The 21,065-nt window shown below is 42.5% G+C and overlaps 1 protein-coding gene across 2 annotated transcripts in view; it reads left to right on the forward strand.

Annotated features, from left to right (window-relative positions):
- The window catches only part of LOC104611781 (DHHC-type zinc finger family protein), a 73,845-nt gene that overhangs the window by 14,134 nt on the left and 38,646 nt on the right, over positions 1-21,065 (forward strand). For both annotated transcript variants that reach the window (XM_010278984.3, XM_088904516.1), the window contains one exon: positions 14,543-14,841. In XM_010278984.3, the coding sequence (XP_010277286.1) occupies positions 14,543-14,841 (299 nt within the window). The remainder of the gene's footprint in view (positions 1-14,542; positions 14,842-21,065) is intronic.

Here is a 21,065-nt window from a genome sequence, read left to right on the forward strand (position 1 = left end):
TTCTTCTCATTGAACTTTTCTATCAATGGTCTCAAAAGAAATATGGCTTCTGTTGGAATAGTTTAGTTTATTATTCTGTTTACTATGTTAAAATAGTTCAGTTTTATATTCAGCTTTATATTGTTTATACACTGTAAGCACCACAGAGGCATAAGGGTTTTTTCCCTTCTTTTAAGTGATGCCCTATATAATAAAATATTCTGGCGCCGCCAGTACTGATACTCTCTCCAAAAACTCTCTTCTCTTCTCTCATCTTTCTCTTCTCTCTCTCTCTCTCTCTCTCTCTCTCTTTTCTTCTTCTTCCTATTTGTTCTATTCTTTCTCTGTTAATATGGTATCAGAGCGGTTCTACTGGGTTTGAGACCAGATCGAACAAGTTTTTTCTTCTCCATCTTTTTGTGTTCTCCAGATTGAAGTAAGAAAAGACAATCTATGATTGATACAATTTATTTTTATTCCTTCTCCTTTTCTCTTGTTCGTGTACCAAGAAAATACCAATGAATCGTGGCTACTGAATGCTGTCAGAGAAGTTGTGAGGTTCTAACCTCTTTTTCTATGGATCGTGTGATCTTGTACCTGAAAATAGAACACCTTTAGGTTGTGGATGACCTTTTTCTTAACCTTTTGGTGTGATGGCACTGTTTTATGACCCCTCCTAGTAGTCGGTGTGTTTGGATGGTTTGGAAGTTTGGTGGATTGTGACTGTTAAGGCAATACAGCACTAAAATCAACTTAATAATTTTTATTTTGGAGAATTAAAGCTGGTCTGTATTCAGACTGTCCAGATTGCAGTGTGCATGTGGTTTGCATCTTTGGTGTGTTTCTAGGACTGTTTTTGGTGTTAGGAGGGATCTTAGGGTGTGTGTTGAGGCTGAATAGTGAACTGAACCATGTCTTCTAAGAATTCTGCAACTTCTTGGGTTTCTGGAAGTCAAATTGGAATGGGTGGAGGGCTGGATATGAGTTTCCCCATGGTTGTAATTCCCTTTGATGGACTAAATTACCTTGAATGGTTCAGGGGAATTAAACTCTACATTACTGTTAGGGGAAGATAGGCTATATTAATGGTAAAGTGAAGGAACCAAAGGCTGAAAGTGCTGGACATGACAGGTGGAACCAAGAGAATAGTATGGTGATGTTGTGGCTCTTAGTTTCCATGTTGCCACAAGTAAGGAAAACATTTATGTGGGCTGAAACAATTTGTGAAATATGGGAGCAAGCAAAATTTACCTATTTGGAGCAGAAGCATTATGCAAAGATATACCAATTGCAAGTTGAATCCTCCACTTGCAAGTAGAGGGAGAGGAGTCTCTTGGTGTATTACTTAGACTTAACATCAATCTGGAAGGAATTGGACTATTATTGAAGTGTGAATTGGACCATTCACTTGCCAGAACATAGCTTTATCTTCAAGGGGCTCTCCACCCTCTGCATTGATCTTGTGATTCTGTTCAATAGGTGTGTCAGCAGGCTTAACACCCAACTTTCTAGTTTCTTCCAACAAATCAAGAATGTACTTTTTTTGAGAAACAAAAATCCCATGTTTGGACCTAGCTACCTCAATACCCAAGAAGTATTGTAGCTCTCTCAGATCTTTTACCTCAAACTCTTGATGAAGGAGTTGCTTAAGAGACTCAATCTCACTGTTATCACTCCCTGTCACTAAAATATCATCCACATATACAACAAGCAGGGTTAAGGAAGTGGAAGTGAACAAAACTTATGCTGTTCAAAGGAGGGTAGACTTGGAAGAGTTTGTTAACAAGGAGGTGGAGGTGAGTAAAATATTGGGGATTTTTTTTTCATAGGGGGTGAGGAGTAAGAAAGGTCTTTAGAAAATCTGAAGAAAATAATTGCCAATTTTGGAGGTAGGAGAGTATGGGTGTGAGAAGAATTCCAATTGTGTAGAGTGAGTTCTAAGTTTCAAAATGTAGGGGGTTTATATTTTTATTCTATGAGGTTGCTTCCGGGGTGGCTTTTTCTTTCTCTTTGGGGGGTTTTTTTATCATATTTGTTTATATTCCTTCTTTCTTTCTAATGAATTTTATTTTTTATTTATTTTCAAAAAAATTATTACTATGGATTTTGTGTTGGAGTTGCCAAGAACAATTAATGATTCTATTTTTGTTCTAGTTGATTGTTCCTCTAAAATGGCTCACTTTATTGGTTGCCAAAAGACTTCTGATGCTTCTCATATAGCTATTGTTTTTCAAAAAAGTTGTTTTTTGCATGCTTTGCCAAGATCCATCACATTAAATTGTGACACAAGATTCCTTAGCCACTTTTTTGAGAACTTTATGGAAGTATATGAGTATTGTAGTACATTTCATCCACAAATAGATGGGCAAACTGAAGTGGTTAATTGAAGCTAGGGAAACCTGTTGAGGAGTTAAATTGGAGATTACTTGAAGTAATGAGATCTTATCCTACCACAAGTTGAGTTTTCCTTAAAAGATTTAGTTAATAGATCTACAGGGAAGACTCCTTTTGAGTGAAAGAGTTTCATAAGGGTGACCTAGTCATGGTTTATTTGTGGCCTAAGCGGTTTCTTGTTGGGGCTTACAACAAAATGAAGCAGAAAAAATTAGTCAATGTCAAAGTGTTAAGACAGCTTGGGGATAATGCACATGAAATTGAACTACTTGCTGGTTTGTCCATTTCATCTATTTTTAATGTAGCATACCTTTTTGATTACCATGGAGGTCTAGAACTAGCAACAAAAATTGATCAAGGACAAATGCACACTGCAAAGGGCCAATAGTTCTAATGAATTTGAGCAAGTAGGTGTAGAAGATGTTCAAGTCACCAACATTCGAAATGGGGCCTATTTTAGGTTCTTGGTCAAGTGGAAAGGGAAACCAACAATTGAGAACTCTTGGATTAGTGAAGAAAATTTTATTAAGCTAGATGGAGATATGTGCAAAGTTGCTAACACTAGTGGTCACACGGGGTTGAGCTCTTTTTAGCCTAGCGGGAATGACAAGCCCAAAAAAAAAAGAGGGAAAATGTATAAAGAAAAAAATGATGTGAATATGTTTTGAGTTTGTTTTTGTAGTAGGATCCTCAAATAGTTTTCTTGGGAAGCGTTGTAGTCAATTTAGGTCTAGGGGCATTTTCATCATTTCATAATTCAAATTCTGGAAGAGGCAATTGGGTGTGCATTTGTTGAGTTTTGATCTCTTTGGTGTTTTTGTAACAAAAGTTATATTTTGGGGGGGCTTATGTGTAAATATTTTAGTTGGCTTCTCTAGCCCATTGGGTCTTAGAAAAGAGAAGGGGGTTATTTCTATGGGGGTGTTTTTATGTTCTTTCTCTTATTTGAGCTGTAGCTCAGCCCCAACTAGGGCTTTCAAGTATCGGGAGCTTAGGTTTTGAGGAGCCGATCCATTTGGTGTCTTTCAATCCCTCTACCGCTATGTGTCCGCGTGAGAGGCCAGCTTGACACCATTATTATTGTAGCAGAACTGTTTGAGGAGGAGTTCTGCTTTAGGTTTAGATCTGAAATTCCTAAGAATTCAACTATTCGTTGTTTTTAGCTTGATATTGTTGTATTTATTGCTGTACACTTGAAGTGCTACTTATATCTTGCTTTTTGTCTGTATCACACCTTGAGATGCCCATGCTTAGGATATAATATCACCTTGCTTGGGCATCCTTTTAGATAGGAGAAAATCCTATTTACTTCTTGCATATGTGATGTTCTAGGCTTGTGCATATATTGACTCACCACACTCATTTTGGAGGAACAATCTACCACAACATATATGGTATCATGATCCCTAGCAGTCTTGGGCAGTCCAAGGACAAAATTCAGGATAAATCTTGCCATGGTTTATGAGGAATTAACAAAGGTATATATAGCCTAGTGTTACATTCCTTTGGCAAATTGGCATGTCTTTCTTTACTTTATAATATGGGCAACTTCATTTTTCATTATAAGCCAGTAAAACCTATCTTCTACCATAGCAATTGTCTTATCTCTACCAAAATGACCTATTTGGCAGACATAAACAAGTGTTTAAAATAAATAGCCTTTATGGAGAGAAAAGGAAGGAACATCTTGCATCCTAGCTTGTAAATCAGCATAGATGATGCTGAAATCCTTGCAACCATTAATCACTAACAGGGATTAGAAACTTACTTGGATCAGTTCTAGTCCTTTGAGAATGTTGAATGGTCGTCCTTTGATTAAAAACTAATGTCTATTAATAGCTGTAATGGATTATTGAAGGAATAAGAAAGAAAATGGAGAGAGGAGAGAGAGAGAGAGAGGAGGGAGAGAAAACCTGGAATTACTCATGGATACCTAGAAGCACTCTAGGGCATGGGAATTACTTACCACAAATAGCACAAGCTGTAAGAACTCAAATAAACTTCATTTATTTTTGCAGAAAATATCCATATTTACTGTAGATTCATTAGAAATCCTAGCAGGACTCAAAAAAAAAAATGAAAGTTATTGAATTTCCACTATCCTATTTCAGTTCAAAGAAGAGTTTATTAACTCTTAAACTAATTCAATGGCCTTGAAGTTTTAAATATAGAACCAACTATACCTATGCAAATCAGACCCTATCATTGGACCTCATAGGAAAACCACACCTGTTTTAGTCTTTTAGTGATCTTCTCTTTTATATCTATGCCATTCACTTGCCATTTTGACTTCCGTTTTCTTTATTGCTTTATGTTTAGATTGAGAATCCTTCTTTGTAGTTGCATGGCTTTTCTTTTTCATTTGAATCATAGTGACTTGGTAAGTGAATCATGTTCAGACTTGTAAGCCAATAATCTAATCATTGAATCCCTATTTGTTCTTGTAGGGAAAACTTGGAAAAAATCAATGATTTTAGTGAACTACTAGGAAGTTTCAATGATATTCCAAAATTTTAAATGCATAGTTTATAAAGAAATTTGGAATATTGTTGACATATTGACAATGTATTAGAGATGTGAAGAAAAAAGTTCATTGAATTATTTCGTATTGTCCCCTAAAATAATGGGGAATTTTGTGGATATTGTGCCAAATATTGTTGATATTGTGAACCATGCTCTCAACATGATCACTCCGTATACAACCTAATTTGATATCATATACTTTTGTATCGATTGTGTGCTGGAAACCAAGTCAATAAACCAAGAGAGTGAGTGGTGTGTTTGAGGGATTGGTTATGTAGTTGTTCAGTATATATACTCCTTTGGGACTAGTAAATTACAACTGTAATATAAAGAGAGATATTCGTGATCCATAATACTGTGAACTACACTAACTTTTTCCCTTTATAGAGTTGAGGCTTGAAGTTGGCTCAAGGTGTTGGGCTCAAACCTGGTTGGCTCAACAATACCCTATGATACCTAGACATGGATAATTTGTTATGGACGCCTTCCTCGGGAAGACGTACCATCGCCGCCGGTAGCAATAGGCACCTGACCCACCGCCAGCAGCAGCAATGATTCAGTGATACTCATCCTACCCAGTTCGACAATAGCAGCCTTATCTAGATTAGATTAGCTCATTTTCTTGTTCTTATCTTATTGTTCTTATCTCTTATCTTATCTTGTTAGTAGCTTATCAGATTAGGATTAGCTTATCTTATCCTTAGCAAGATAGAACTGGAAGTCTCCCTATTCAGCAAGGAGACTCCCTTTGATTAGGACTCTTGTAATCTCCTATTTAAGGAGACCCCATTATTGAATGAGATATCGAATATTCAGTTGAAGAAGTGAGTTAGGAGAGTTGGTGATCTCTTGAACAAATCACCAGAGGCGCCAAGATAGGTTCATCAAGAGCAGGAAGGAACAAGGGAAAACAGGAGGTTTTCCCCGTGGACCGACCCGTGACGAGATCCTATTCCCGGGCCCTCAACAACTTGGTATCAGAGCAAGGCGTCATGGGTGATTTGGAGCAGCTACCATCCAGGGTCCACGACCTCGAGCACCAACTCGTGGAGACCAGCTCCAAAGTCCGTGAGATCAAAGACGAAGTGAGGGAGCTGCGACGCCTGATGGAGCTATTCCTTTCTAGGGAAGGGAACTCTGAAGGAGGGACAACCGCCAATGGCCGCCGACCAGATTTGCCAGAGTCTTCCGGCGAGCAGCAGTCCGTTAGCCAAAGAACCGCAGTCGTCCCCAAGTACAACAGGCTGGAATTCCCGTCGTACAACGGCAACGGAGATCCCTTAGGCTGGCTCTGTCGCTGCGAGCAATTTTTTCGGAACCAACAGACAGATGACCGGGATAAGGTAAGTCTAGCCGCCTTTCACTTAACAGAGGAAGCACAACTTTGGTTTTATCGGTTAGAGCAAGAAGAATCCGGGCTCAGTTGGCCCCAGTTTAAGTCCTATTGCCTTCTTAGGTTCGGACCCCCACTGACCAGCAACCCACTAGGTGAGCTAATTAACCTTAAACAGACCGACATAGTGGCTGAATATCAGCGACAGTTCCAAACCCTCCTCGTGAGGGCATCCTCCGTGCGACCTGACCAGCAAGTGAATATGTTCACGGCAGGGCTATCAGAACCCCTGCGGGTGGATGTCGAGATGCAGAATCCCCCAAATTTGGTCACAACCATGAACTTAGCCCGCACGTTCGAGCGCAACTGCAGCTCAGCCGCGGAATTTTTAATGTGGGTCGGCCACCAAACTCATGGGTACCCCCAAGATCAGTAGCAACGACCCCCTCTTCTGCTACCAACCGAGAACTGAAATCTCCCACCACCACGGCCTCTAGACCAATGACAAGTAGCAACATGCCGCTCCACCCATTAAGCGTCTGACCAGGGTAGAAATGGCAGAACGCCGAGCAAGAGGCCAATGTTTCAACTGTGATGACCTCTACTCGGCAGGACATAGATGCAAGAGGCTTTTTTGCCTCCTCATCGATGAACAAGAGGAGGAGGAAGAAGAACCAGTCATATTCAAGCCAGAGATCTCTCTCCATGCGATCACCGGCATTAAAACTTCTCAGACCATGCAATTACAGGCACAGATAGCAGGCCAACCGGTGCGCATTCTCGTCGATTCAGGGAGTACACACAACTTCATAAGTGAGCATGCCGCTCTTCAGTTAAAGCTGCCAATGGAGTTTCGACCGCGACTACAGGTAGCCGTCGCAAATGGTGAGAGAGTTCACAGTCCAGGAATTTGTAAGGACGTGCTGGTACAGGTCAATTCTGAACTGTTTCTTGCTGATTTATTTGTACTTTCATTGGATGGGTTCGATATTGTTCTAGGGGTCAAGTGGTTAATTACCCTAGGGCCGATTTTGTGGGACTTCAGCGCACTCACCATGACCTTCCACCTAAATGGAAAGCAAGTTTCATGGCACGTTTGCAGGGTTAAAGAGAGGACACCACAGGTCCATGCACTTCAGACAGAACCGGCAGCCATGGAAAAACTTCTCGCCGAGTTTTCAGATCTGTTCCAGGAACCCAAGGGCCTCCCCCCTTTCTGAGCTTGCGACCATCATATTCCTTTGGTGGCGGGTTCAGCACCAGTCGTTGTCCGGTCTTGTCGCTACCCTCACTTACAGAAGGACGAGATAGAGAAACAATGTACAAAGATGCTGAACCAAGGAATCATACGCAAAAGTCACTCCCCCTTCTCTTCGCCGGTTCTGTTGGTGGCGAAGCAGGATGGAACGTGGAGGTTCTGTGTTGACTATAGAGAACTCAATGATCGGACGATCAAAGATAAGTTCCCTATTCCCGTTGTGGACGAACTGCTGGACGAGTTGCATGGTGCCCAGTATTTCTCTAAGTTGGACCTCAGGTCCGGATACTTCCAAGTTTGCATGGCTCCCGGTGACGTGAAGAAGACTGCTTTTCGCACCCACCATGGCCACTTCGAATTTTTAGTCATGCCATTCGGACTCTCCGACACCCCATCTACATTTCAGTCACTAATGGACGAGGTATTCCAGCCCCATCTGCACAAATTTGTTTTAGTTTTCTTTGATGATATCCTCGTTTACAGATATTCATGGGTAGAGCATGTCCACCATCTGAGGACCGTTTTCGAGCTCCTACGCCAACACAAATTATTCCTGAAACGGTCCAAGTGGTCCTTCGGGGAGCGACAGGTTCTTTATCTCGGCCACGTCATCCATGGGCAGGGTGTGACAGTTGATAGTTCCAAGATTCAGGCTATAAAAGAATGGCCCAAACCTCAATCAGCCAAGGCCTTACGCGGGTTCCTCGGTTTAACGGGTTACTACCGCAGATTTGTACAGAACTATGGAGTGTTGGCAGCCCCGTTAACCAACCTGTTGAAGAAAAATTTCTTCCGGTGGGATGACGCAGCAGATGAAGCTTTCCTAACACTGAGAAATGCCCTGTCTTCCACCCCTGTCTTGCAATTACCTAATTTCGCCCTCGAATTTACAGTCGAGTGCGATGCTTCTGGAGTGGGTATCGGGGCCATACTACAGCAGCAAGGGCACCCGATTGCTTTCTTCAGCTGCAGACTGGCCGACCGGCACTTGAAGCTTCCAGCCTATGAGCACGAACTAATTGGCCTAGCCCGATCCGTCTAGCACTGGAGGCCATATTTGTGGGGGCGGTCGTTCGTCGTCAAAACTGATCATTACAGCCTCAAATACCTGTTAGAGCAGCGTCTCACCACTTCCCCTTAGCAGCATTGGGTTAGCAAACTGCTTGGGTTTGACTTCCGGGTGGAATATAAGGCGGGATCCTCAAATCGCGCAGCTGATGCCTTGTCTAGGCGAGATGAAGACGCGATGGTTCTGTGTAGCATTTCCCAACCTCGGATCTCTCTGTTTGACGACATTAAGAAGGTAGCACCACAGTCCCCGGAATGGTCGCTCTTGCTACAGAAGATCCAGTCCGGCACCGCCGACCCCAATTGGTCACTTCAAGACGGGTTGGTACTGTATAAGGGACGAGTCCATCTTCCACCAGACTGCCTGTTGATCCCCACCATCATCACCAGCATCCATAACTTCACCCACGAGGGCATTCAAAAAACACTACACCGCGTCCGGACTGATTTCCATTGGCGAGGTATGAAGACTTCTATTCGAGATTTTGTCCAGAATTGCTCCACATGCCAACAACACAAATGGGAAAACCTACACCCGGCAGGCCTCCTTCAGCCCCTTTCCATCCCGACACAGATCTGGGCCGACATCTCCATGGACTTCATTGAGGGACTACCCAAGGTAGGTGGCAAATCAGTTCTCTTTGTGGTAGTCGACCGCTTCTCTAAATACGCCCACTTCATTCCTTTATTACACCCGTACAGTGCCACTTCGGTTGCTCTCGCCTTCTTTACACATGTCTTTTGCTTCCATGGGTTACCAGAATCCATAGTCAGCGATAGAGACCCGGTTTTCATTAGTGCCTTCTGGAAAGAGTTATTCCGGCTACAAGGCACCACCCTGGCCTACTCATCAGCTTACTAGCCACAAACCGACGGTCAGACGGAAGTGGTTAACCACACAATCGAGATGTATCTCCGCTGTTTCGTAGGCGATCAACCACGATGGTGGGTGGATTGGCTCCCTTGGGCCGAGTACTGCTACAACACAGCCTACCATTCTTCTCTTGGCATGACTCCCTTTCGCGTCGTTTATGGCAGGGATCCTCCCTGCTTGCTGTCCTACGAGCCGGGTTCTACTCGTTTGGAAGCAATTGATCACTCCTTACAAGAACGCGATGCCCTCCTAGCCGACGTCCGCCTTCGCTTACAGCAGGCCCAGCTCTGCATGAAGCTCCACTATGACAAGCACCACCGGGAACTGTCATTCGACCTAGGACAATTTGTTTGGTTGAAACTCCAGCCCTACCGGCAACGCTCCTTGCGCCACAAGGCTGTCCCGAAGCTGGCCCCTAAGTTCTATGGGCCCTACAAGGTTCTAAGACGGATTGGCAGTGTGGCCTACCAGCTGGAATTGCCTGAGACCAGCCGGATTCATGATGTCTTCCACATCTCCTTGCTGAAGCCATTTACGGGTGTTCCCCTAGACCAAGTTCCCTCCCTGCCACCCTTGAAAGATGGCAAGCTGGTCCCCCAACCTAAAGCTGTCACCCGCTCTCGTTTCAATCGTGGAACCCTTGATGTCTTGGTGGAATGGTGTAATTTACCATCAACAGAAGCCACATGGATCCCATTGGCGGAGTTCTAAGCCACATATCCAAAGTTCGAGCTTGAGGACAAGCTCGTAGTCCAGGAGGGGAGTAATGTTATGGACGCCTTCCTCGGGAAGACGTACCATCGCCGCAGGCAGCAACAGGCACCTGACCCACCAGCAGCAGCAGCAATGATTCAGTGATACTCATCCTACCCAGTTCGGCAATAGCAGCCTTATCTAGATTAGATTAGCTCATTTGCTTGTTCTTATCTTATTGTTCTCATCTCTTATCTTATCTTGTTAGTAGCTTATCAAATTAGGATTAGCTTATCTTATCCTTAGCAAGATAGAACTGGAAGTCTCCCTATTCAGCAAGGAGACTCCCTTTGATTAGGACTCTTGTAATCTCCTATTTAAGGAGACCCCATTATTGAATGAGATATCGAATATTCAGTTGAAGAAGTGAGTTAGGAGAGTTGGTGATCTCTTGAACAAATCACCAGAGGCGCCAAGATAGGTTCATCAAGAGCAGGAAGGAACAAGGGAAAACAGGAGGTTTTCCCCGTGGACCGACCCGTGACGAGATCCTATTCCTGGGCCCTCAACATAATTACACAAGTACAGATTTAGGAAATGAGGATTCAACTCTCAATTGTCTAAAATTATGTACGTGGATAAGGGTACCGTTGTTGTAAAACCCAATCCATAGATCAAACTATTTTTAGCTCTGAGTGGCTGTTCAACTATTTGACTATTTGGTTTAATAGTTCAAAATATTCACCATTTAGGCCATTGGATTGGTAACTTACCAAGTTACTACTACAGGTGGCTATTCATGCGTTTCGGCAGCTGATGACAATTTGAAAGCATAGATAGTGCCTCCTTTGGTAATGCCTGTCAGTTGTGAAATCTTCCCTTTTTTCTTACCTTGTATCTTTTTTTCTTTTAATAAAATTTCTTTTATTACTCTTGAAAAAAAATTTCCCCTTTTTACATGGCACCAATTAATTTCTTAGCTGCTGATGGACCTTCTTCTTATGCTTATTGTAAGCCCGAGGACACAATGGTGACTATAGGCTCTGAAGGTCTAAGGGGGGAATTTGTTGGGGAAGTAGTGTGGAAAATAGCTCTTGATCTTAAGAAAGGCCTGAGGTCGAGAAAGATTGCTTGTCTAGGACCTGAAACCCTTAAACACAAGCAATGATCTACTCAAAGAAAGGGTTTCTCTGTTGACTAGGGTTTTGGGGAAGAAACGGTGATGATCTACCCAAACAAAGGGTTATTGTGGATGGTTGTGATGACCACGATGAGGGTGCTGTCTGTAGTGTCGAGTAGCAGCAACTTTAGAAAGGAAAATGTTGGCAATGGGATTGTGTTTTGGAGCTCAGCAACTGAGTGGATTGAAAATTTTATGCTGCCACGACTTCTGTTCACCAAGGACCATCTTGTGGAAAATTAAAAAAGAAGATAGAGCCGAAAAGAGAATTGAGATTGGGAAGGTCTCTACAATGTCATCCCCTTCAAGATCGGAGCCTAAACTATAGATTCTTATTGTAAGCCTAAGGACATGGTGGTGACACCACTAGTCTTCTCTTTTTTTTTTCAGCAAGCAAGACTTTTATTAATAACAGAGAAATATTGAATTACAATAGATATAGGTTGCAATAATGCTTTAACCCAATCTATAACCCAGTCTACAGACACAAAACAGTTATAGTTCAGCCCAGTACAAGGTTGGCCTATTTGCCCCCTGTTTTGCTAGGGTATCTGCCAACCCATTTGCAGTCCTTTTCACCCAAGCAAACTGAGAGTTGAATCTCTTTGCAATTGTGTCAGTTTCTCTGTAGATAAATTTGAGCTTCCAAGGTGCTGATGTGATGTGTTTAGCCCAAGAGATGACCAGTAGTGAGTCTCCTATTTCTAATTCTGTTGTTTCAATCTGCTCAGCCATCTTTAAGCCTTGAAGTAGAGCCAGAGATTCAGCCTGTATTGAGTCACCAATACCTATTGGTCCCGAGAAGAGTGCCACAACTGGTCCTGAGAAGAGTGCCACAATTTCACCCAGATGATTTCTTATCACACCCCCTATGCCTGCCCTTCCCGGGTTACCAAGGGAACTCCCATCAAAGTTTAGTTTTAATTTGTTCATTGCAGGTGGCTTCCATTCCTCTCTCACATCTTCTTTGGGTACGCCTGTTTGTGCTACTTCAGTTCAGTTTCTTAGAATGTCATTCATGGAGAACTTTTTGAATAGTTCCATGGTCATCACCCAATGTGTTCCTCCTTTGTTTTACTTTTTTCCGAGAAGAGTCTTTGGTTTCTTTCCTCCCATATAGTCCATAACACAGCAGCTCTTACTGCCTTCCATAAGCACTTTCCTCTTTTCTTCTGCTGCCTCATGAAGGAGGGGCTGAATAGACTTACCACATCCTGTGGGGGAGCCCATCTGCATCCAAAGAGAGAACAAACAAAATCCCAAATACAATAAACAAAAGAGTAGGATAATAGTAAATGGGGTAGGGTTTCACCACAATCCTTACAAAGGACACACACATGAGGGGATAGGCATTTGTTTAGCCTTCTTTTCTGTAGCACATCACAAGTGTTTACCACCTTCCCTAGGAACACTTCCCAACAGAAAGCTGGTACTTTAGGAGGGATCGGTTTACACCAGATTTCTCTCACAGGGAAGTTCACCCCCAAAGGGTTAGAGTGAGTGAGCAAACTGAAGGAGGCACAAGAGAATAACCCATCAGGAGTTGGAGACCAAACCCTACTATCATCTGTAGTTTAGTCTAAGTAGACCTTCTCGAGGGTTGATAACAAAAGCAATAGGGACTCACATTCGTTTTCCCTTAGCCCCCTTCTGAAGCCAAAGTCCCAAGATATACCCAAGTCTGAAAGCATGCCAATATTACTGCTTTGCAACAGTGGGATCCACCAACACCTGATTTCCTCAAGCTGAATGTTGACGGGAGCAGTGTTGGTAATCTAGACCCTTCTGGAATAGGAGTGTTAAGGAATGATAAGGGAGAAATCTTGGGGTTATCCTTGGGACCAATTGGAGAAGGGAATTCCATAAGAGCTGAGCTGGAGGCAGTTCTGTATGGCTTACAAAAAGCAATGGAGTTCGGCATTCAGAATTTGATAATCTAAGGGGACTCTAAAGTGATCCTAAGCTGGTTGAGAGGAGAGGAAAAGAGTCCTTGGTGGTTCAGAAATGAGATCAAAAAATTCAGAAGTCTGTCCAAAGATATGCAAATATCAATCTGGTGGGTTCCAAGGTCGGCTAACAATTTAGCAGATCAATTAGCAAAACAAGGGGTTAGAAGAGAACAGACTTTCTGGGCATGGTTGTAATTCTAAATAGCTAAAATCTGGGTTTGTTTTTCTGTTTATTGTTACAAGGGTAGCTGAGGCTGCTCTCCATTGCAAATTTCTTCTATATCAATAAAGTTTTCTCTGTTTTTACTGATAAAAAAAAGTTTTGCCAAATTTTATTAAATTTTCAACATATATAAATTTACAAGTGTAAGAGAATTTGTGCAAGTAAGTATGAACCCATATAGGATGCATGGAATTTGGATTTAACTTTTATAACCTGCAAAAAACCCTAGGAAAGTATCCTCTTTATATAGTATATCTGATATGTAAAAACATTTCATATTACATAAGTAGAGTTTAGACAAGGCCAATCTCGTAATGTAGTTTTTTCTCCCCATCTCCCTGTTCATGGTTAATGTACATATTGCTCAATGTCCTGTGTTGTACCTGAGAAACCTGATTATCTAAAAAATGGGCAGCCCAGTGCACAAGGCTCCCGCCATTGCGGGGTCTGGGGATGGACACATGTATGCAGCCTTACACCCCTCACCCTCCTCCACATACAGAGAGGCTGTTTCCAAGATTTGAAACCTGGTCACCCCTGCACATGCAGGGTCACTCAAAAACATGATTATCTGAGTGTACCATATATGTACAACCTGAATGGTTTAGCTCCTATTGGAGAGAAAGTTGCTGATTGAGTATTGTAAATATTCTGTTAACTTCTTGTGTTTCATAATTTCTCTCCCCTTCTTTCCTTTTATAGTACTGCAAATCTGTAATCTAAGGACCATTACTTTGTGTAATGGTTAAATCTTGGGCTGGCGAAGTGTGAGAATGTGGATTTCGAGTCTGAGAGTAGCTACTTTGTGCAAAATAAGGTCAAAGGTTAGATCATTTTTTGGTGTACTCAAGACCCCAGATATCTGAAACCAATGTTGGGTATTCACCTTGATTTAAATTTATAATGTGATGTTTCTTATATGGAGATATTGGAGCTCTGATATCCAAAAGCATTCATTTTTCCAGCCATAGCATGTAGGCCAGTGTTCAAATTGGATTAGTTCCTCTTTTGCAGTTTCTAATTGCTATAAATTCTATGTCTCTCATGCTTCTATCCAAAAAATTGCAGGTGGTGGAGTATGGGCAGTTTATCCAGTTGTTTTTTCTATCAGCTATTTCTGTGGGGTTTCTCATTCTATCATAACAGTGATCTTGGCTATAAGTACAGTTTCTAGCTTCTGCCTTGCAGCATTTTTCTGTGCTGGCACTCCACCAAGCATACTCTGGGGTAGCTATCCAGTTGTGGGGAAAGCTGGCCTTGAGAATTACACCTTTTGTCTGTATTGTTCAAAGCCAAAATCACCACGAGCCCATCATTGTCGTTCATGTGGAATGTGCATACTGGACATGGATCATCATTGCCCATTTGTAAGGCTTTATCAACTTTTCTTTTTACTATTTCAGAACCATCTTTCATTTGTGTCTAATTTATAATTTTTTTTATATCACCTGCCAATATGCCGTATTTTGACTTGTTTGTTACTGTCATCTTGGTACTCAGAACCAGTTTGGGACTTGATTAAATTGAAAAAATAAATCATCTTTGTTGTGTGAAATAAGGGTTGTTGCCATGTATTAGGCATACTTAATTTGTTACAGTCCTGTAAATGCAGTAAGAAAATAAAAAAATATGTAGCTGCAAGCAGGAGAGAGAGAGAGAGAGAGAGAGAGGAAAAGACTATGCACCCCATTTACTGCTTCTATTGCTTTTATATTGTACTGTACAGGATTAGTAAATGACAAATTTGCCCTGTTTTGGTAAAAATAAATTAAATGCAAAAATAACCCTATAATCATAAAGACAAAAATAAAACATCCAAATAATTTAGGTGCTGTTTGGATAGACTTCTACTTTTTGTACTTTTAAAAATACCAAAATACAAAGTACATAAAATACTTTTACTTTCGTATTTTTGCTTTCAAAACCGTTGGGTAAAAAATTCTGAAAAGTATGATTTCCAAAACAGAAGTACCATTTTCTGTTTGGCAAAAGCACATCCATTCGTGCTTCTGGTGATGGTTTCCAGTGGTTTTGTGGTCTGAGACCAGTGATTCCGACTCTATCAGCAGGGAGCAAAGGTAGGGTCAAGAGTTTTATCGAAGGGTGGTCGCATGTGACCCGCTGTTTGCACAAAAACAGAAGTACTATTTCGCCAAAAGCACGAAGTATAAAAAGCTGACTTCGTGCTTTTGGTGTTTTTCATGCTTTCCAAAAGTACGAAAGCAAATATAAAGTATATGAAACAAACACTATATCGTGTTTTTCGTACTTTCGTACTTTTATAAAAGTCTATCCAAATAGGGCCGTAATTGTTCTCTATACTCCTCCTCAAGTTGAGAATGGATATAAAAAAGAGAAAATTGAATGTGGAGAGAGTTTGGGGTCATTAATCAATCGTGTGGTATCTGTTCCAAACATATTCACTTCTATTAGCATAGAGAAAATTACAATATTATCCCTGATACCGATATATTAACAAAAAAATTATTGTATAATGGTAATACACTTTTTCTAACATTCCCAGCATGCCCAAACAACTAGTTAATTATGTTTTAGAAATTGCATTAGTTCGGATGTTTGTTAAATGATCTTCCAAGTGCTTTACAAAATGTGTTACAATTTGTGTTTTACAAAGCTCGTGAATGCTGATTGCCCTAGTGCTTTTTGGCCTTTAGCAGTTTCAGGGAGTTTGGAGGAAAATGTGGAGTTGAGTGAGGATAAAGTCTTAGGTTTAGTATTCAGCAATCTCTCTAATTTGCTGGAAGAGGAGGAAAGAATTAGAGGATTAGAGCCTGACCCAGTCTGCTCGAATGGGGAAAATTCAGAACAGGGAAAGGGTGATGGGGATGGACAAGAGAAAGAAGAACCAGGTTTAGAGCATGATCCAGTTTGCTCAAATGTGGAAAATTCAGAATAGGGAAAGGGTGATGGAGATGGGCGAGTGGAAGAACCAGGTCCCAATGTCAAAACCTATACTAGAAAGGGGAAAGAAAGAGAAATAAAAAAGAGAAGAAAGAAGAAGAGTGAAGTGGAAAGAGCCTAGCAGTTGAGTAGGAAGATGGAGGTCTGAGGTGAATGCAGACGAGCTAAGATGGAGGGGGAGAGGGGATTCAGAACCGTAGGAAGATGGAGGTCTGAGGTGTTGATCGAAGCTAAGACCTTAAAGTTCGAGGAGGATCAGATCAAAGGTAAGGAAGCACTGAACATTAGAGAGAACAGCAGGGCGACAATACTGGTACCAAAGGATGTCATTGTGTGGATGAAAGGTTTTATAGATGGGGCTATCAACTCCGGCAAGGTGAATGGCTGGAAGAACTCAATGTCAGTTCCAGGCAAGAAATATGCAATTGAACTGAAAAGAAATTGGAAGGGGTGGTTCATCACGGTGGAGGAGTTCTTTGGAAGAGCTGGAAAACAAATGCTCTGTGTGCCGGAAGGGAGAATGCAGAAAGGGTGGAGGACTATCAGGAAGGTGCTGCAGTCCTTCCTTGTAGCTTTGGAAGGAGGAGGATAGAAGGAGTGGAGGAAATTGGTCAAAATTCCAAGGACCAGGGTAGGAAGGATCAGGAGGAGTCAGCTTCGATTAGAACTACCGGGAGTGCAGAAGCTCAAAATACCTTGAACGATGGTGTGGTGGTGGCTTGCTATTCTGTGCATTGGAGAATTCTGGTGGGAGCAGGGACAGATGTATGGAGGAGAAGAATGGTTCTGAAGGCTGATAAAGAAGTGACAGACTGGAAGAAAGTGTTGAATGCAGTAGCTGGAGATATTGGTTTTGGAAACGAAGCCCTGCTGGTTCCATTTACAGATTCAAAAGTCGTTCTGGATGTTGGCAACCAGGAACTAAGCTTCAAAGCTGTAGAGGTGGACCGGGGCCTGATACAGGTCCAGAATTGGAGTCCCAGCTGTAATGAAGCTGCACTACAAGATGGTTGCGTTCGACTGAAGTTTGTAGGTCTCCCCTTCCACCTGTGGTGGGACTCTGTTCTTGAACATATAGCACAGATCTTAGGAGGAGTGTTGGTGGAAGCTGATAAACGTAGTTTGGCCACCGTCGAGGTTCGTGTGGCTGGTGTTAAACACGAAGACATGCCTAGGTGCGTCGAGATTTGCTCGGATGCAGTCTAGTATAAAGGTGTGGGTAGCTTCAGAAGTCGAACAGGTGTGATGGGGAAGAGGATTCAAGGTTGAAGACGATGAGCTGGAAGGATGGTGGACACGTGGAGGGCAGAGAGAGGGCGGTCAAAAAGGGGCGCAGGTGGAATTTAAGGAAAGATTTAATGGGACGGCTGGGTAACTCAATCGACAAGTCAGCCAATTAACGTAATTAATTCAAAATTTTTTGAAAGGTTTAAAGATAAGGCGGGCTCTTTATCCTTCGCTGACGTGACGAAGAAAGGGAGTGGCCCAGGTTGCAGTTTAGCTCGGTCCAAGCTGGTCGAGTTGATAGGGGGGTCGGGCGAACCACACAACAAACCAAAATCATTTTTAAGTGACCCACTTGACAACTTAAATGGTCATGTGGGTCGGGCGAAGGAGAAGGGCTTTGAACGGATGATGGACAGGAGTTTGGGTCTATCATCATCTTAAATGGTTAGGGGCGTTGAGAGCAGCCTGTAGCAGCGGCAAACGGACAAGCAAAGGGACCTCCAGTGGGTCCCACGTCACACCAGTGAGGAACGGAGCCTAGGGTGACGCTTCTCAGAGAAGCCAAACCCAAGGTACACAAGGGAGAGAGCCGAAGAGAAGGAGGAGGCAGACGAAGGTTGGGTAATGTGTAGTGTAGATGAAGGAGAAGATTCAGATGATGGTATCGGTATTGGCAGCGTGAATGACAAAGGTGGCTATACTGCATGTGACATGGGAGGATGAAACATTGCAAGGTTGTTTCAGAGTGAGTTAATGGGAGGCCAGGAAGGTTGACTAGAGGAAGAAAGAAGCTTGGGACTCTACAAGTTAGATGAGAATGAAGTCAGTACACGAAAAAACCCATTCTCAAGACTTCAGATTTGGCAAGCAACACAAGAAAGGGGATATCAGGAAAACCTGAAGCAAAGCAGGAACACACCAAGCGGGGGTGAATCAAGGGTACAGAGGAAAGATCGCCATGTTGACCAAGGATAGATGGTCTTCCCAACCAACTTAGGGAGATAGATTTTTACCAACCTCTGGATCAAGAAAGGGAGGTCGGGAACAATTTTATTCCAACCCCTCTATCAAAACTAGGTAACCAAGTGAATTTAGTTTATGCTACTAATGTGTCTTTTGTGTCCTGTGTTCCAGATTCTGCTCCCGACCCATGTCCTGCAGACCATGTATGTGCATCCAGTCAAGGTGGTGAGATTTCTAAGGTTTTGGGAAGGGGATTGGAAACTAGTGAAGAGGAGCGGGAAGGGAGGTTAAGAAATGAGAAAGCATGGGAGATTATTGAGAGTATTTAATGAGGTGGAAGGAAATTTAATTTGGAGAGAGGGTCGAGAGGACAGAAGAGAGGAGGGCTTAGGGGAGGGGAGGGAAGGAAAGGAGGGCTGGGTTGGGAAGGAAATTGTGGAGTGCATAGAGGAGGTGGGAGGTAACATCATAGGAAGGAAGGATGGAGAGGATAGAGGAGGGGAGGGACCCAAGGAGAGGAGGATAGGGTTGAAGGGGAGTGTGTAGGGAGGGCTGTTGGGGGGGGATCTAAGCAAGAGGATTTGATAGCGGATTTTGTGGGGAAGTTGGGATGCAGATTAGAAGATTTGAATGTGCTGAAAGATGGTCTACAAAAGAGGAAGAGAAAATTGAGTGAAGTGGAAAGATTGAGAAGAGATGTGGAAGGAGACAAGAAGTTTGGGGCAGAAGGGGAAAGGAGGGGGAAAGTAGTGGTGAAGGGCAGAAGGGAATTAAGAAAGAAGTGAGATTGAAGATACTAAGTTGGAATTTGAGGGGGTTAGGGAAGTGCAAGGAAAAGAGCAACAATAAAAGAGGTAATAAAGAGGTTCGACCCAAACATAGTACTATTACAGGAATTCAAGAGAATGGAGTTTAATAATAGTTGGGCACGGAGTGTATGGAAAGCCAGGGGGATCAGTTGGGTGGCTGCCCCATCTTGGGGTGCTTCAGGGGGGATAGTGACAATATGGAAGAGGGATGTGGTTGAAGGTCTGGAGGAACTGATGGGAAGATGCTCAGTTTCCATGAAGTTCAAACAGTAGGAGGATGGATTTGTGTGGGTGCTTACAAATGTCTATGGGCCAAATGACTACAGAGAGAGAGGTTTTCTAGGAGGAATTGGATGATATAAGAGTGCTATGGGAGGGGTCATGGTGTGTGGGTGGAGACTTCAATGTGATCAGATACCTAGAGGAAACTAATAAGACCAATCAGAGGGTGACAACGAGTATGAGGAAGTTTAATAGGTTTGTGGATGCCTATGAACTTAAGGAGATTCCGTTAGCCTAGAAGACATTTACTTGGTCAAATCTCCAAGATAGACCCTTATGCTCTAAGTTGGATAGGTTCTTGTTTTCTATGGATTGGGAAGAACACTGGTGGAACTTGACATCTAGAGCTTTACCTAGGGTGACCTCAGACCTTTGGCCCATAGTGTTATGCAAGGAAGAGAAGAGTGGAGGACCCAACCCTTTTAGATTTGAAAACATGTGGTTACTCTATCCCGGGTTTACCAGTAGAGTAAGGGAGTGGTGGAATGAGTGTAACCCCTTGGTGGAATGGGAGGGGATGAGATTTCATAAGAAAATACAATTCTTGAAAACAAAGATTAAGGAGTGGAATATTTTGGAGTTTGGGAGGATAGAAGAAAGAAAGAGAGATTTGATGGACCAACTTGAAAGCCTTGACTCTAAAGAAGAAAGGGGAGAATTTGGAGAGGAAAACAATTGTTGTTAGTTGTTTATGTATTCAGATTTAGTACCATAAGGGTACTGTTGTAATTTCTCCTCTGTTTATATTGTTTGACTATACTAGTATAAATAATAAAATCATTCTTTCGCCCCCTATGTTCTGGAGGGCTTTCAGTCACTCGACTCATCTCTCTTCTCTCTTCTCTTCTCCTCTCTTCACTTGCTCTTGCTCAACATGGTATCAGAGCAAGTCGTCCAGGCCTGAAGGGTGGTGTCAAGCTAACTACTGTTGCATCCAATGCTGTCTCCAATCGAACTCCTGATCTGGTGAAGTCAGTTCGACCCAGAAGTTACAGAGTCTTTTCGTCTTCCAGCCCAGAAATTGCTCCTCCTGTCTGCTCGACTGTAGAGAGACTATTGTTTGCAGTTCGTAGAGGGTGTTCTGTCTTCAGAAATTGCTCATCTTCTGTTCGGCTGCCTATTGTTTGAGGATTCGTAGAAGGCTTTGGTTTACAGTCAAGGAGTTCCGGTTTACCATAAGGGAGACTATCATTTGAAACTAAAAGAGGTACTATCATCCTTGTCTGTTCGGATGCCTATTGTTTGCTGAACTGTTTGATGACTGTTCGGCTACCCTACTGTTGTCTGTTCGACTAATGAACTGTTTGATGCCTACTGTTTGTGGACTATCATCCTTGTCTGTTCGGATGCCTATTGTTTGCTGAACTGTTTGATGACTGTTCGGCTAC

This window comes from Nelumbo nucifera, chromosome 4, assembly GCF_055504915.1.
Source record: "Nelumbo nucifera cultivar China Antique chromosome 4, China Antique-T2T, whole genome shotgun sequence".
NCBI lineage: Eukaryota > Viridiplantae > Streptophyta > Magnoliopsida > Proteales > Nelumbonaceae > Nelumbo > Nelumbo nucifera.